The 15,572-nt window shown below is 44.8% G+C and overlaps 1 protein-coding gene across 3 annotated transcripts in view; it reads right to left on the bottom strand.

Moving 5' to 3' along the window:
• LOC137380772 (uncharacterized) overlaps positions 1-15,572 on the bottom strand; it is an 89,517-nt gene that overhangs the window by 46,867 nt on the left and 27,078 nt on the right. For all 3 annotated transcript variants that reach the window (XM_068053105.1, XM_068053106.1, XM_068053107.1), the window contains exons 3-5: positions 9,194-9,335; positions 7,803-7,907; positions 4,607-4,697 (exon numbers count right to left, since the gene is read on the bottom strand). In XM_068053105.1, coding sequence (XP_067909206.1) covers positions 4,607-4,697; positions 7,803-7,877 — 166 coding nt within the window. In that variant the 5' untranslated portion in view covers positions 7,878-7,907; positions 9,194-9,335. The remainder of the gene's footprint in view (positions 1-4,606; positions 4,698-7,802; positions 7,908-9,193; positions 9,336-15,572) is intronic.

The following is a 15,572-nucleotide window of genomic DNA, read 5'->3' as shown; positions in this document are numbered from 1 at the left end:
TGGAGGAAGGTTATAGTACTGTTCCCCAGCGGTCAGTGTTGGGACCCTGGCTCTTCCTGATATATGTTAGACCTGGACTTTGGTGTACAGGGCACAATTTCAAAGTTTGAAGATGATACGAAACTTGGAAGCATTGTGAACTGTGAGGAGGATAGTGTGGAACTTCAAAAGAACATGGACAAGTGGGTGGAATGGGCAGACAGGTGGCAGACAAAGTTCAATGCAGAGAAATGTGATTCATTTTGATAGTAAGACATGGAGGGACAATATAACATTAAGGGTACAATTCTAAAGGGGGTGCAGGAGCAGAGGGACCTAGGTGTATATGTGCACAAGTCATTGAAGGTGGCAGGAAAGGTTGAGAGAGCAGTTAATAAAGCATACAGTAACCTGGGCTTTATTAATAGGGGCCTAGAGTACCAGAACAAGGAAGTTATGTTGAACTTGTATAAGACACTAGTTCAGCCTCAGCTGGAGTATTCAGTCCAGTTCTGGGCACCACACCTGAGGAAAGATGTGAGGGAATTGGAGAGAGTACAGAAAAGATTCACAAGAATGGTTCCAGGAATAAGGAACTTCAGTTATGAAGATAGATTGGAGAAGTTAGGACTGTTTTCCTTGAAGAGAAGGCTGAGAGGTGATTTGATAGAGGTATTCAAAATCATGAGGAATCTGGACAGAGTAGATAGAGAGAAACTGTTCCCACTTGGGAAAGGATCGTGAACGAGAGGGAACAGATTTAAAGTAATTGGTAAGAAGCAAAAGTGACATAAGGAAAAACTTTTTCAATCAACGAGTGTTAAGGTCTGGAATGCGCTGCCTTTAAACGCGGTGGAGTCAGGTTCAAAAGACAGTTATATGAAAAGGAAGAATGTGTAGGGTTATGGGGAGAAGGCGGGGGAATGGAATAAAAACAAAAAATGCTGGAAATCCTCAGCAGGTCTGGCAGCATCTGTGGAGAGAGAAGCAGAGTTAACGTTTCAGGTCAGTGACCCTTCTTCAGAACTGGCAAATATTAGAAGTGTGAAAGGTTATAAGCAAGTAAAGCGGAGGTGGGGCAAGAGATAACAAAGGAGAAGGTGTAGATAGGACAAGGTCACAGAATAGTTGACCAGAAGGTCATGGAGCAAAGGCAAACAATATGTTAATGGTGTGTTGAAAGACAAAGGGGCGGCACAGTGGCGCAGTGGTTAGCACTGCAGCCTCACAGCTCCAGGGACCCGGGTTCGATTCTGGGTACTGCCTGTGTGGAGTTTGCAAGTTCTCCCTGTGTCTGCGTGGGTTTTCTCCGGGTGCTCCGGTTTCCTCCCACAAGCCAAAAGACTTGCAGGTTGATAGGTAAATTGGCCATTATAAATTGTCACTAGTATAGGTAGGTGGTAGGGAAATATAGGGACAGGTGGGGATGTTTGGTAGGAATATGGGATTAGTGTAGGATTAGTATAAATGGGTGGTTGATGGTCGGCACAGACTCGGTGGGCCGAAGGGCCTGTTTCAGTGCTGTATCTCTAATCTAATCTACAGATAGGGTGTTAATGGACTGAAAATTGAACAGCCGCAAGTACAAACATGAAAAAAAGTGGGTAAGCAAACTGAACAAACTAAGATGAAATAAAATAAAATAAACACAGAAAAATATAAAAAAGAAAAAAGAAAAAAATAACTAACTAAAAATAAAAGTTAAATGGGGGGCCCATCATGCTCTGAAATTATTGAACTCAATGTTCAGTCCGGCAGGCTGTAGCGTGCCTAATCGGTAAATGAGATGCTGTTCCTTGAGCTTGCGTTGATGTTCACTGGAACACTGCAGCAATCCCAGGACAGAGATGTGAGCGTGAGAGCAGGGGGGAGTGTTGAAATGGCAAGCAACCTCAAGCTCGGGGTCATGCTTGCGGACTGAGCGGAGGTGTTCCACTAAGCGGTCACCCAGTCTACGTTTGGTCTCCCCAATGTAGAGACGACCACATTGTGAGCAGCGAATACAGTATACTACATTGAAAGAAGTACAAGTAAATCGCTGCTTCATCTGAAAGGAGTGTTTGGGGCCTGGGATAGTGAGGAGAGAGGAGGTAAATGGGCAGGTATTACACCTCCTGCAATTGCAGGGGAAGGTGCCATGGGAAGGGGACGAGGTGGTGGGGGTAATGGAGGAGTGGACCAGGGTGTCGCAGAGGGAACAATCCCTTCGGAATGCTGACAGGGGAAGGGAGGGGAAGATGCGTTTGGTAGTGGCATCACGCTGGAGGTGGCGGAAATGGCGGAGGATGATCCTTTGGATATGGAGGCTGATGGAGTGGAAAGTGAGGACAAGGGGAACCCTGTCACGGTTCTGGGAGGGAGGGGAAGGGGTGAGGGTAGAGGTGCGGGGAATGGGCAGGACACGGTTGAGGGCCCTGTCAACCACGGTGGGGGGGGGAATCCTCGGTTGAGGAAAAAGGAAGACATATCAGAAGCGCTGTTATGAAGGGTTGCATCATCAGAGCAGATGCATTGGAGATGGAGAAACTGGGAGAATGGAATGGAGTCCTTACAGGAGGTAGGGTGTGAAGAAGTGTAGTCGAAGTAGCTGTGAGAGTCGGTGGGCTTATAATGGATATTAGTAGACAGCCTATCCCCAGAGATGGAGACAGAGAAGTCGAGGAAGGGAAGGGAAGTGTCAGAGATGGACCATGTACAGGTGAGAGAAGGGTGGAAATTAGAAGCAAAGTTGATAAAGTTTTCCAGTTCAGGGCGGGAGCAGGAAACGGCACCGATACAGTCATCAATGTACCGGAAAAAGAGTTGGGGGAGGGGGCCTGAGTAGGACTGGAACAAGGAATGTTCAACATATCCCACAAAAAGACAGGCATAACTAGGACCCAAGCAGGTACCCATAGCAACACCTTTTACTTGAAGGAAGTGAGTGGAGTTGAAGGAAAGGTTGTTCAATGTGAGAACAAGTTCAGCCAGGCGGAGGAGAGTGGTGGTGGATGGGGACTGGTTGGGCCTCTGTTCAAGGAAGAAGCGGACAGTCCTCAAACCATCCTGGTGGGGGATGGAGGTGTAGAAAGATTGGACGTCCATAGTGAAGAGGCGGCGGTTGGGGCCAGGAAACTGGAAATTGTCAAAATGACGTAGGGCATCAGCAGAGTCACGGATGTAGGTGGGAAGAGACTGGACCGGAGAGAAAAGATAGAGTCAAGATAGGAAGAAATGAGTTCAGTGGGGCACGAGCAGGCTGACACAATGGGTCTGCCGGGACAGTCCTGTTTGTGGATTTTGGGAAGGAGGTAGAAGCGGGCTGTCCAGGGTTGCGGGACTATGAGGTTGGAAACTGTAGAGGGAAGATCTCCGGAGGAGATGAGCTCAGTGCCAGTCCTTTGGACAGCAGCTTGATGTTCGGTGGTGGGGTCATGGTCCAGAGGGAGGTAGGAAGAAGTGTCTGAGAGTTGGCGCTCAGCCTCTGCAAGATAGAGGTCGGTACACCAGACAACAACAGCATCACCCTTGTCTGCAGGTTTGATGACCATGTCGGGGTTAGACCTGAGAGAACAGAGTGCAGCAAGTTCAGAGGGGGGCAGATTAGAGTAGTGAGGGGAGCAGAGAAATTGAAATGACCAATGTCTCACCGACAGTTTTCAGTGAAAAGATCAAGAGCGGGTAAGAGGCCAGGGGGAGGGGTCCAGGTAGAGTGAAAATGCTGGAGGCGGGTGAATGGGTCTACTGATCGGGGGGATGACTCCTGGTCAAAGAAGTGAGCCCAGAGACGGAGACAACAGAAGGGGAGCTCAACGTCATGCCGAGCGCGAAATTCATTGAGGTGGGCGCATAAAGGGATAAAACTGAGACCTTTGCTGAGTACAGAACGTTCAGCAGCAGAGAGGGGGAGGTCAGAGGGTATAGTGAATACACGCAAGGGGTCAGATCAGAAGGGGTGGGGTCAGAGGGAAGTGAAGGGGAAAAAGGATCTGGAGAGGCATTAGTCCCCATCAGCTGCTGGAGCTTGCATTCCTTGACACCTGAAAGGAAGATAAAAAGTTTTTTGTTAATGCGTCGGATGAGATGAAGGATGAAATGAAACTGCGGAGTAGAACAGCTTTGAGATAAGGTGAGGCGGTGCTGCTGGAGAGAGAGGTTCAGGGTGTGCATGTGGCGGCACATAGCACTGAGTGTGGATCTCAGGATGCGGCAAGAATAGCAGTCCGAGGAACGTTGTATTTCTCGGAGATACCTGTAATCCTGGGTGGATTCAAAACACGATGGGTGAAACTGTAGTTGGAATCCACGTGGAATAAGTCGGAGCCGGAGACAGTCACTGAGGAAGGAGATGTGGCTGTGAAAACGAGTTTTGGTAGATACTTTATCAAACACCAGGAGGGAAATAGAAAGCAATGAAGGTGAACAAGGTAAAAGAGACAAACAAAAATCCCTTCGGAGAGAAGAGCAGAACTTCTTCAAGGTAGGCATTCCTGGAAGAGAAGTGGCAGTGAATTCAACACTAAAATAAAAGCAAAAGGCGGGGGAATGGAACTGAGGGAATTGCACTTTCGGAGAGCCAGTGCATACACGATGGGCCAAATGGCCTCCTTCTGCACTGTAACGATTCTGTTATTCCGTGAACACTTACATTTTAATACTAAATAGGAGTCCAGTGCAGCTTCGACAGTTCTATGTTGCTGTAATGCCATTAGACTTTGTTGCTGGGAGAAACCCATATTCTGAAACAAATATCAGACAAGCGGCGTTAAAACAGAGGCAGCATTTTAAACATTTCAGTCAACATTCCCGGATGTGTTTCTTTCTTAAAATTTATAACAGAATATTGGGGACTGGGTAGCACAGTTGGTTAACAAATCTAGCTGAGGCAGATGGAAATAAAGTAGATGCAGAGAGGCTGTTTCCACTTGCGGGCGAGAATGGAACTAGGGGCTATTAACATAAGATAGTCACTAATAAATCCAATAGAAATTTCAGGAAAAACTTCTTTACTCAGGGAGTGGTGAGAATGTGGAACTCGCTACCACAAGGCGTAATGGAGGTGAATAGCATAGATGCATTTAGCTAGGTAAACACTTGAGGGAGAAAGGAATAGAAGGATATGTTGATAGGGTGAGATGAAGAGGAGTGGGAGGAGGCATGTGTTGAGCGCTAACACCAGCATAGACCAGTTGGGCTGAATGGCCTGTTTCTGCGCTGTAATTATTTTGTAAATGGCTAAAAAATGTCCAACATGTGATTAAACTTGGGGAGGACTCAAATCCAGATCCTAGTGAGCCACACAGTGCAAGACTGCCCTAACTTCAGCAATAAGTTGCCAGTGTCACTCAGAGGGGCCAGAAGTCAGCCAACATTGGAAATGGGGAAGTGTCGCACCGGTACAGTATGGGCACTCTCCGAGGGTTGGTGCTGAGGCACATTGTAGTACAGTTCAGAGCAACGACTGAGATGTCCAAAAAACTCAACAGCTTTATTATTTTTAAAAAGTTTTTAAAAAGACAAATACCCCAGATTTCCTTTGACTTTGTTTACTTGCATAAAGGAGAAGATAAATAGATATTTAAGTGTCATCAACTTTTTAATTGATCGCCTGCTCAACATACAGCTAATCTCAGTGGAGGTGTGTCTTATAGAACTACTAAGGAGATGTCCAAGCTCTCTTGCGCTGTTTCTGTTTAGAGATGGTAGGTTGTATCTAATTATTAATCACTGAGCACAAGGATTACCAGAAAAAAAATGAAAATTAGATTTTTTTTTTTTTAATACACAACTCCACGACAGGGAGGAGCTGTCACTGAGTATCCACCCATTACAAAGCAAGAGGTAATCACCAATCAAGGCAGAATTCAACACGAGCACCATCAGTTCTGGTATTTAACCACAGAGCTACCTTCTCCATTAAGTGCCCTGCCAGGTCTTTTGTACAATTATTTTGGTTAAGTTGTGCTTGTAGTTGACAATAAGCTAATCATTCCAGTCATTGCACTGTAAAAGTGCCTGTTTTACATTGTTCTATGAAGTACTTACAGCACAAAAATAGGCCACTCGGCCCAACTGGTCTATGCTAGTGTTTGTGTTCCACAAGAGCCTCCTCCCACCCCTCTGCATCTTACCCTATCAGCATATCCTTCTACTCCTTTCATCCTTGTGTGTTTATCTAGCGTCCCCTTAATTGTATCTATGCTATTCACCTCAACGACTCTTTGTGGTTGTGAGTTCCACATTCTCACCACTCTCTGGGTGAAGATGATCCCTGGCTGTGTTTTGAGACATTCACGTGATTGGGTGCGATACAAAGTATGTGTTTTATCGCACCCAAATTACCACCTTTGAAATGACTGTTTGATGGTGAGACAGTCTCATGGCTCCAACTCATGGAACAGGGAAAAGTTTTTACATCCTACCCTGCACCCTGGGAAATCTTATTCAGCAAAAACAGGTAGATATAATTATAGAAAGCAATATTCCCCCACAAAAAGGCGTAAAAGCGGGTGCGAAGCTGCCTAAGCTGAGTTTAAGCATCGAGCTCCTTGAGGCAATTGTCTGACACGACTTTGAGTTCATGCACCAAAACAAAATGGCAATAGGTGCAGACTCAAAGGTTATAAACATTCCCAATGATTAGCTCAGTGGGTAGCACTCTCACCTCTGAGTCAGAAAGTTGTGGGTTCATGTCCCACTCAAGCACATAATTCAGGCTGACACTCCAGTGCAGAGTACCAATGGAATGCTGCACTGTCAGAGGTGCAGTCCTCAAATGAGAGTCCCTGCCTGCACTCTGGTGGGTGTAAAAGATCCCAGGAGGGGCAGGGGAGTTCTCGCCAGTGGTTCTGGCCAATATTTATCTCTCAACCCGACCTTTTGACCAAATTTGACAAAAACAAATTGTCTGGCCGTTATCACATTGCTGTTTGTGGGAGCTTGTTGTGCTGCCTCACTAGTAAATTTTCCATACCCACAATTAGCTAATTAATACTCTTCTCATATGCACAAGGTCATGGCTGAGGTGAAGGAATCACTTCAAAAACACACTCCACGGAGCCACCTGGTGGCCAAAGCCTTCAACTATTGGCGTAACAAAATTGAATGGGAGATGCTGAGGCTTCGGGAAGGATGTGAAGGCTTCAGAGAGAGTACAGAAAAGATTTACAAGAATTGTTCCGGGGATGAGGAACTTCAGTATGTGGATAGATTGGAGAAGCTGGGATTGTTCTCCTTAGAGAAGAGAAGGTTGAGAGGATATTCGATAGAGGTGTTCAAAATCATGAAGGGTCTGGACAGAGCAGATAGAGAGAAACTGTTCCCATTGGTGGAAAGGTCAAGAACCTGAGGACAATGATTTAAGGTGATTGGTGAAAGGACCAAAGGCAACATAAGGATTTTTTTTTTTTACACAGCAGCTGATTGGGATCTGGAATGCACTGCCTGAGAGCGTGGCGGAGGCAGATTCAAGCGCGGCTTTCAAAAGGGAATTGGATAAACACCTGAATAGAAATAATTTGCAGGGCCACAGGGAAAGGGCAGGGGAGGGGACGAGCTAAATTGCACTTGCTGTATTGTAATGTAACCATTCTATGATCCTACAGCTACTTGGGACTGTAAACCATGACAGGAAAGTATGACAGGAAAGTATGATCATAAATCATGCAATTAGGAAGTAAAGTTTGCAGTCAATATTTGTGAAAGTATGCAGCCTACACACATACAATATCTCGACTTTTAAATCTTTATGATATCTCGATGATATGATAAAGACATTAATTACATCAACAGAAATTCATTCATTCTAAAGTTAGCAGAAACTTGGGTAAAAATATCTTCCTTACCATCAGCCTAAACATGCGAACTCTGAACAGTTCATGAACAGCATCCTCACAGTCTTTATCCAGCTGTAGTACCATTTCAAACGCTGTCTCTGCCTCAGCATATCTCTGCAGAAAAAATGTTTTCAACATTAGTTTCTCAATTGTTTTTCTTAAATAAGCTAAGTGTACATTTCTGCCCCTTTCATCTGTTCTGACTTTCTTGCATTGAATTTGATGTTAAACCAAAGTTCTGTTGTTTTTCCAGTGAGTGTTGAAGGGTCACTGACCCGAAACGTTAACTCTGCTTCTCTTTCCACAGATGCTGCCAGACCTGCTGAGTGAATCCAGCATTTCTTGTTTTTGTTTCAGATTTCCAGCATCCGCAGTATTTTGCTTTTATTGTTGAAGGGTTCTTGATACTTACCACAGAGTATGGTGCTGCTCTCCCATGTGTCACAACAACAAGCACCTTTAACACAGTAAAATGTCCCAAGGCACTTCAGTTTAGAGTTTAGTTTAGTTTAGCGATACAGCACTGAAACAGGCCCTTCGGCCCACCAAGTCTGTGCCGACCATCAACCACCCATTTATACTAATCCTACACTAATTCTATATTCCTACCACATCCCCACCTATCCCTATATTTCCCTACCACCTCCCTATACTAGGTGCAATTTATAATGGCCAATTAACCTATCAACCTGCAAGTCTTTGGCATGTGGGAGGAAACCGGAGCACCCGGAGGAAACCCACGCAGACACAGGGAGAACTTGCAAACTCCACACAGGCAGTACCCAGAATTGAACCCGGGTCGCTGGAGCTGTGAGGCTGCGGTGCTAACCACTGCGCCACCCCAATGTATTACCAAACAGAATTTGACATGACTGAGAATTTTCCAAATTTAGCCTTCTGGTACTTTGTCCTCACCAGTCAGTGAGTGTTGACAGATTATTCCAGTGAGAGTGAGGCATCATATCCCTGGACTGATGTCCCTACACATATAGTCTGGGAAGACACTGGATAGTAAACTGACTAGGAAAACCTGTCTAATCTTTCCCAATCTATTCTGGAAGCTCGGAGGACACTCATAGTGTCCCCCTTACTACCATTCCCCTTCTACCCCCTCCAGCCCTCCTCCCACTCCACACCGAACCCTCTTCACATCCCCTTCTACCCTCCTCCACTTCTACCTCTACCTCCCCCTCCACACCCAGCCCTCTTCACATCCCCTCTACCCACCCCCAGTGTTCCCCGCCACCCCCTCAAACCCCACCTCTTCCCCACTCCACCCCGCCCCCCCATCTACAACCCATATTCCTGCCATGCAACCCCTACTCCCACTGATTCATTAAAAGACAAATGGGTAGTAAAGTGTATGCAGCAGGCTCCTGAAACAGGATCAATACACAAACCTTTATTCCAAGTAGTGCTCTTCCCTTTCTGAAGTAGCCTTTAGGCCAGTCAGCAGCAAGCCTTATGGAGGTTTCAGCATCTTCTAGTGCAAGATTATACTTCTGAAGTCTGTCATAGCAATAGGACCTATTTCCAAAATACCTGCACACAGCAGAAGAATTTTTAAAAATCAGTTCAACCATAGATAAGGCAGTCTAGCCAAACATTATTGAGCAATCTCGAGTTACAAGGAGGGATGTTGAAAATGTAGATGGTTTGCACTGGAGAAAACTTGCCTCAGAAGATATCTTTCTGGAGAATTCAAAATTCCGAGGAGTACTGATTACACACACTACCAGAGCACAGAAACCCAAGCTCAGAAAGGATTCAACTAGCTTACACAGAAGGCAGCAGTTTGGAACAGACTGCCCAAAATGACAGAGGACCTGATAGTTTGGAGAGGCAAGAGTGCACTCCTGGGCTCATGGTGAGGGGGGATAATGAGGGAAGGGAGTTCATCAGAACAATGGCATCCATCTAACTGATCAAAATGTTTGTGAAATACTGTGCACTGCTCTCTCTCGTATCCCTCTATTCCAGTTTGACTTTCTCAGATCCAAACAGGATGACCCGACGATTCCCCACATTGAACTCCATCTGCCATAGTTATGCCCGCTCACTTCGTCTGCCTATGTCCCTCTGTAACTTCCTGCCTCCATCCACACAAAGGTATTACATCACTGCAAGTTTCCATTCATTCGTACAGGGCTCCGATCACCAGCATCCAACTGCTGGTTAAACTTTAGTGTTAGCAGAACCTATGGATAGTTGAATGTTTGATAACATACAAAAAAGAAACTTAAGGTTGATAAGTCACCAGAATTGGATGGGACGCTTCCAAGGATACTACGGGAAGTACGGGTGGAAATTGCAAAGGCACTAGTCAAAATCTTCCAAGCCTCTTAGATACGGGGATGATGTCAGGGAACTGGAGAATTGTAAACATTACACCCTAATGTAAAAAAAAGGGTGTAAGGATAAGACCAACAACTACAGACCTGTCAGTTTAACCGCGATGGAGGGAAAGCTTTTAGAGACGATAATCTGGGACAAAATTAACAGTCACTTGAACAAGTAAGACTTAATTAAAGGAAGTCAGCACAGGTTTGTTAACGGCAGATCATGTTTAACTAACGTGATTGCGTTTTTTGATGAAGTAACAAACAGTTGATTAGGGTAATGCAGTTGATGTCGTGTACATAGACTTCCAATAGGCGTTTGATAAAGTGCCACATAACAGGCTTGCTGGCAAAGTTGAAAGCCATGAAATAAAAGGGACAGTGGCAGCATGTATATGAAGTTGGCTGGGTAAGAGGAAACTAAGAATATTGGTGAATGGTCATTTTTCAGACTGGAGGAAGGCATACAGTGGTGTTCCTCATGGGTCAGTACTGTGACCACTGCTTTTCTTGATATATATCAATAACCTAGACTCGGGTGTACAGGGCACAATTTCAAAATTTGCAGATAACACAATACTTGGAAGTATTGTGAAAGGTGAGGAGGATGATGATAAACTTCAAGAAGACATAGACAGGCTGGTGGAACGGGCAGATATGTGGCAGATTAAATTTAATGCTGAGAAGTGTGAAGTGATTCATTTTGATAGGAGGAACGAGGAGAGGCAATAGAAAATAAAGGATACAATTCTAAAGGGGTGCAGGAACAGAGAGACCTGGGGGTATATGTGCACAAATCGTTGAAGGTGGCATATGGGATCTTACACTTTATAAATAGAGGCATAGAGTACAAAAGCAAGGAAATTATGATGAAGGCTTTATAAAACACTGGTTCAGCCTCAACTGGAGTATTCTCTGCAATTCTGGGCACCACACTTTAGGAAGGATATGAAGGCTTTAGAGAGGGTGCAGAAAAGATTTATGAGGGATTTCAGTTATGTGGATAGATTGGAGAAGCTGGGGTTGTTCTCCTTAAAAAGATTAAGAGGAGATTTGATAGAGGTGTTCAAAATCATGAGGGGTCTAGACAGTAGATAGAGAGAAACTGTTCCCATTGGCAGGTAGGGTTGAGAACCTGAGGACACAGATTTAAGGAGATTGGCAAATGAACCAGAGGTGACAAGAGGAAAATACTTTTTTTATGCAGTGAGTGGTTAGGATCTGGAATGTACTGCCTGAGAGTGTGGTGGAAGCAGATTCCATCGTAGCTTTCAAAAGGGAAATGCAGGTTTACAGCGAAAGGGCGGGAGAGTGGGACTAGCTAAACTGCTCTTGCAGAGAGCTTGTACGGGCTCCAAGGGCTGAATGGCCTCCGTCTGAGCTGTATTCATTCAATGATTCTATGAAAGTTGTTTCCATCGACTACCTGGGAGCATTTCAAACTTCACTTTGTATCAGTTTCAATTATACTGTAGCTAGGTGAAGCAAATTTTTGCATTTATTTATTTATTTAGAGATACAGCACTGAAACAGGCCCTTCGGCCCACCGAGTCTGTGCCGACCATCAACAACCCATTTATACTAATCCTACACTAATTCCATATTCCTACCACATCCCCACCTGTCCCTATATTTCCCTACCACCTACCTATACTAGGGGCAATTTATAATGGCCAATTTACCTACCAACCTGCAAGTCTTTGACTGTGAGAGGAAACCGGAGCACCCGGCGAAAACCCACGCAGACACAGGGAGAACTTGCACTGCAATTAAGATGCAATTCTAAGTGTTGCCAATGATGCACGCGACTGCCAGACTTTCTCATACTCCTTGCAGGAATCTGATTCTGGTGACTCCCAAACAAAGTTACACTCCAGTTTGCTTCAATATGAAGCCCACATTGCTGTACATCAACACAAACTCTGCAGTACAGTGAGAATACCTCACTTAGTAAAGGCTGCATATCCACGACAATCGCAGTCTCACTGCAATGTTGTTTTGTTTCACACCAAAGCTGCTGTTGTAGTGTAAATGAAGCAGGAACCCAGAGCTAAGATCTGATCAGACCCTGCAGTAGAGCACCGTGTGACTCCCTGGGTAAGTCTGCTTCACTTTGGAGTCAATGCAGATCTCAATACCAGATTTACACAAGTACAGCATCAGTGCATAGTGCAAACAGACTTCCTCTGATACAAAGCCTGGAGTCTGGGCACTCCTTGACTGAGCTGTTCCCCATCTGGAATTTTTAAAAGAGTCTCTCAAACAATCCCCACGAGTAGAGAGATCTCAGAAATCACATCTGCAAATCATTTCCACAATTCTACAGCACGCATCAAAATTATTTATTGGTAGAAGTGGGAATTACAGAAGCACCATTCCATTCTTCTTTATAACATGCTGGAAATATAGAAACATAGAAAATAGGAGCAGGAGCAGGCTGATCATCCAACTCAGTAGCCTGTTCCTGCTTTCCCCCCATATCCTTTGATCCCTTTAGACCCAAGAGCTATATCCAACTCCTTCTTGAAACCATACAATGTTTTGGCCTCAACTGCTTTCTGTCGTAGCTAATTCCACAGGCTCACCACTCTCTGGGTGAAGAAATTTCTCCTCATCTCAGTCCTGAAAGGTTTGCCCCGTATCCTGAGACTATGACCCCTGGTTCTGGACTCCCCCACCATTGGGAACATCCTTCCTGCATCTACCCTGTCAAGTCCTGTTAGAATTTTATAGGTTTCTAGGAGATCCCCCCTCACTCTTCTGAACTCCAGCGAATATAATCCTAACTGACTCAATCTCTCCTCATACGTCAGTCCCGCCATCCCAGGAATCAGTCTGGTAAACCTTCGCTGCACTCCCTCTATAGCAAGAACATCCTTCCTCAGATAAAGAGACCAAAACTGCACACAATATTCCAGGTGTGGCCTCACCAAGGCCCTGTATAATTGCAGTAAGACATCCCTGCTCCTGTACTCGAATCCTCTCACTATGAAGGCCAACATACCATTTGCACTTTTTTACCGCCTGTTGCACCTGCATGCTTATCTTTAGCAACTAGTGTACGAGAACACCCAGGTCTCGCTGCATATTCCCCTCTCTCAGTTTATAGCCGTTCAGATAATAATCTGCCTTCCTGGTTTTGCAACCAAAGTGGATAACCTCACATTTATCCACATTATACTGCATCTGCCATGCATTAGCCCACTCACTCAACTTGTCCAAAACACCATGAAGCCTCTCTGCATCCTCCTCACAACTCACCCTCCCACCCAGTTTTGTGTCATCTGCAAATTTGGAGATATTACATTTAGTTCCCTCATCTAAATCATTAATACATATTGTGAATAGCAAGGGTCCTAGCACCGATCCCTGCAGTACCCCACCAGTCATTGCCTGCCATTCAGAAAAAGACCCATTTATCCCTACTCTTTGTTTCCTGTCCGCCAACCAATTTTCTATCCATCGCAATACACTACCCCCAATCCCATGCGCTTTAATTTTACACGCTAATCTCTTTTGTGGGACTTTGTCGAAAGCCTTCTGAAAGTCCAAATAAACCACATCCACTGGCTCCCCCTCATCAACTCTACTAGTTACATCCTCGAAGAATTCTAGTAGATTTGTCAAGCATGATTTCCCTTTCGAAAATCCATGCTCACTCTGTCCGATTCTACCACTGTTCACCAAGTGCTCTGCTATAAGATCTTTGATAATGCACTCCAGAATTTTCCCCACTCCCAACATAAGGCTGACTGGTCTATAATTCCCTGCTTTCTCTCTACCTCCCTTTTTAAATAGTTGGGTTACATTAGCTAGCCTCCAATCTGTAGGAACTGTTCCAGAGTCTATAGAATCTTGGAAGATGACCACCAATGCATCCACTATTTCTAGGGCCACTTCCTTAAGTACTCTGGGATGTAGATTATCAGGCCCTGGGGATTTATCGGCCTTCAATCCCATCAATTTCCCCAACACCATTTCTCTACTAATACTGATTTCCTTCAGTTGCTCTGTCTCACTAAATTCTGTGTTCCCCAACATTTCTGGTATGATATTTGTGTCCTCCTTTGTGAAGACAGAACTAAAGTATGCATTTAGTTGGTCAGCCATTTCTTTGTTCCCCATAATAAATTCCCGTTTCTGACTGTAAGGGACCCACATTTGTCTTCACCAATCTTTTTCTCTTCACATACCTATAGAAACTTTTACAGTCAGTTTTTATGTTCCCCGCAAGCTTACTCTCGTACTCTATTTTCCCCTTCTTAATCAATCCCTTGGTCCTCCTTTGCTGAATTCTAAACTGCTGCCAATCCTCAGGTCTGTTGCATTTTCTGGTGAATTTATATGCCTCTTCCTTGGATCTAATGCTATCTCTAATTTCCCTTGTAAGCCATGGTTTGGCTACCTTTCCCGTTTTACTTTTGCGCCAGACAGGAATAAACAATTGTTGCAGTTCATCCATGCGCTCTTTGAATGTTTGCCATTGCCTTTCCACCGTCATCCCTTTAAGTAACGTTTCCCAATCCATCATAGTCTACTCGCTCCTCATACCTTCGTAGTTTCCTTTACTAAGATTCAGGACCCTAGTCTCAGAATCAACTATGTCACTCTCCAACTTGATGAAGAATTCTATCATATTATGGTCGCTCATCCCCAACGGGTCTCACACAACTAGATTATCAATTATTCCTCTCTCATTACACAACACCCGGTCTAGGATGGCCTGTTCTCTAGTTGGTTCCTCAACAAAAAAGCACTCTGTCTCCCAATTTGCATCTGCCTCTATCTAACCAACTGCAGCCATAGCAGCATAACAATTAATCCTCCATGTTCATCAGCCTCCCATTTAAGATCCAATATGCTGAATGTTCAAGAAGTTTAGGGCGGCACAGTGGCGCAGTGGTTAGCACCGCAGCCTCACAGCTCCAGCGACCCGGGTTCAATTCTGGGTACTGCCTGGGTGGAGTTTGCAAGTTCTCCCTGTGTCTGCGTGGGTTTCCTCCAGGTGCTCCGGTTTCCTCCCACATGCCAAAGACTTGCAGGTTGATCGGTTAATTGGCCATTATAAATTGCCCCTAGTATAGGTAGGTGGTAGGGAAGTATAGGGACAGCTGGGGATGTGGTAGGAATATGGAATTAGAGTTGGATTAGTATAAATGGGTGGTTGATGGTCGGCACAGACTCGGTGGGCCGAAGGGCCTGTTTCAGTGCTATATCTCTAAACTAAACTAAACACTAAGTAGCCAGCAAGAGCAAGGAATAAGAGATTTATTGGAATTAAAGCTGCAGATTATTCACTGCGTGTCCCTCAAAAGTATGTTATGGGGAACAAAAAGGTGTGAATTAAATAGAAGCATTACTATAGATGACTGATGATCATTGTAAGGTCTAAGACAGGACTCCAAAATTGTTTAATACACTGAGGTCTCCTGTGATAGTG

The sequence above is a fragment of the Heterodontus francisci genome, chromosome 20 (assembly GCF_036365525.1).
Source record: "Heterodontus francisci isolate sHetFra1 chromosome 20, sHetFra1.hap1, whole genome shotgun sequence".
Taxonomy (NCBI): domain Eukaryota; kingdom Metazoa; phylum Chordata; class Chondrichthyes; order Heterodontiformes; family Heterodontidae; genus Heterodontus; species Heterodontus francisci.
Note: the sequence above shows the minus strand (reverse complement) of the source record. Positions and strands in the feature narration are given on the sequence as shown.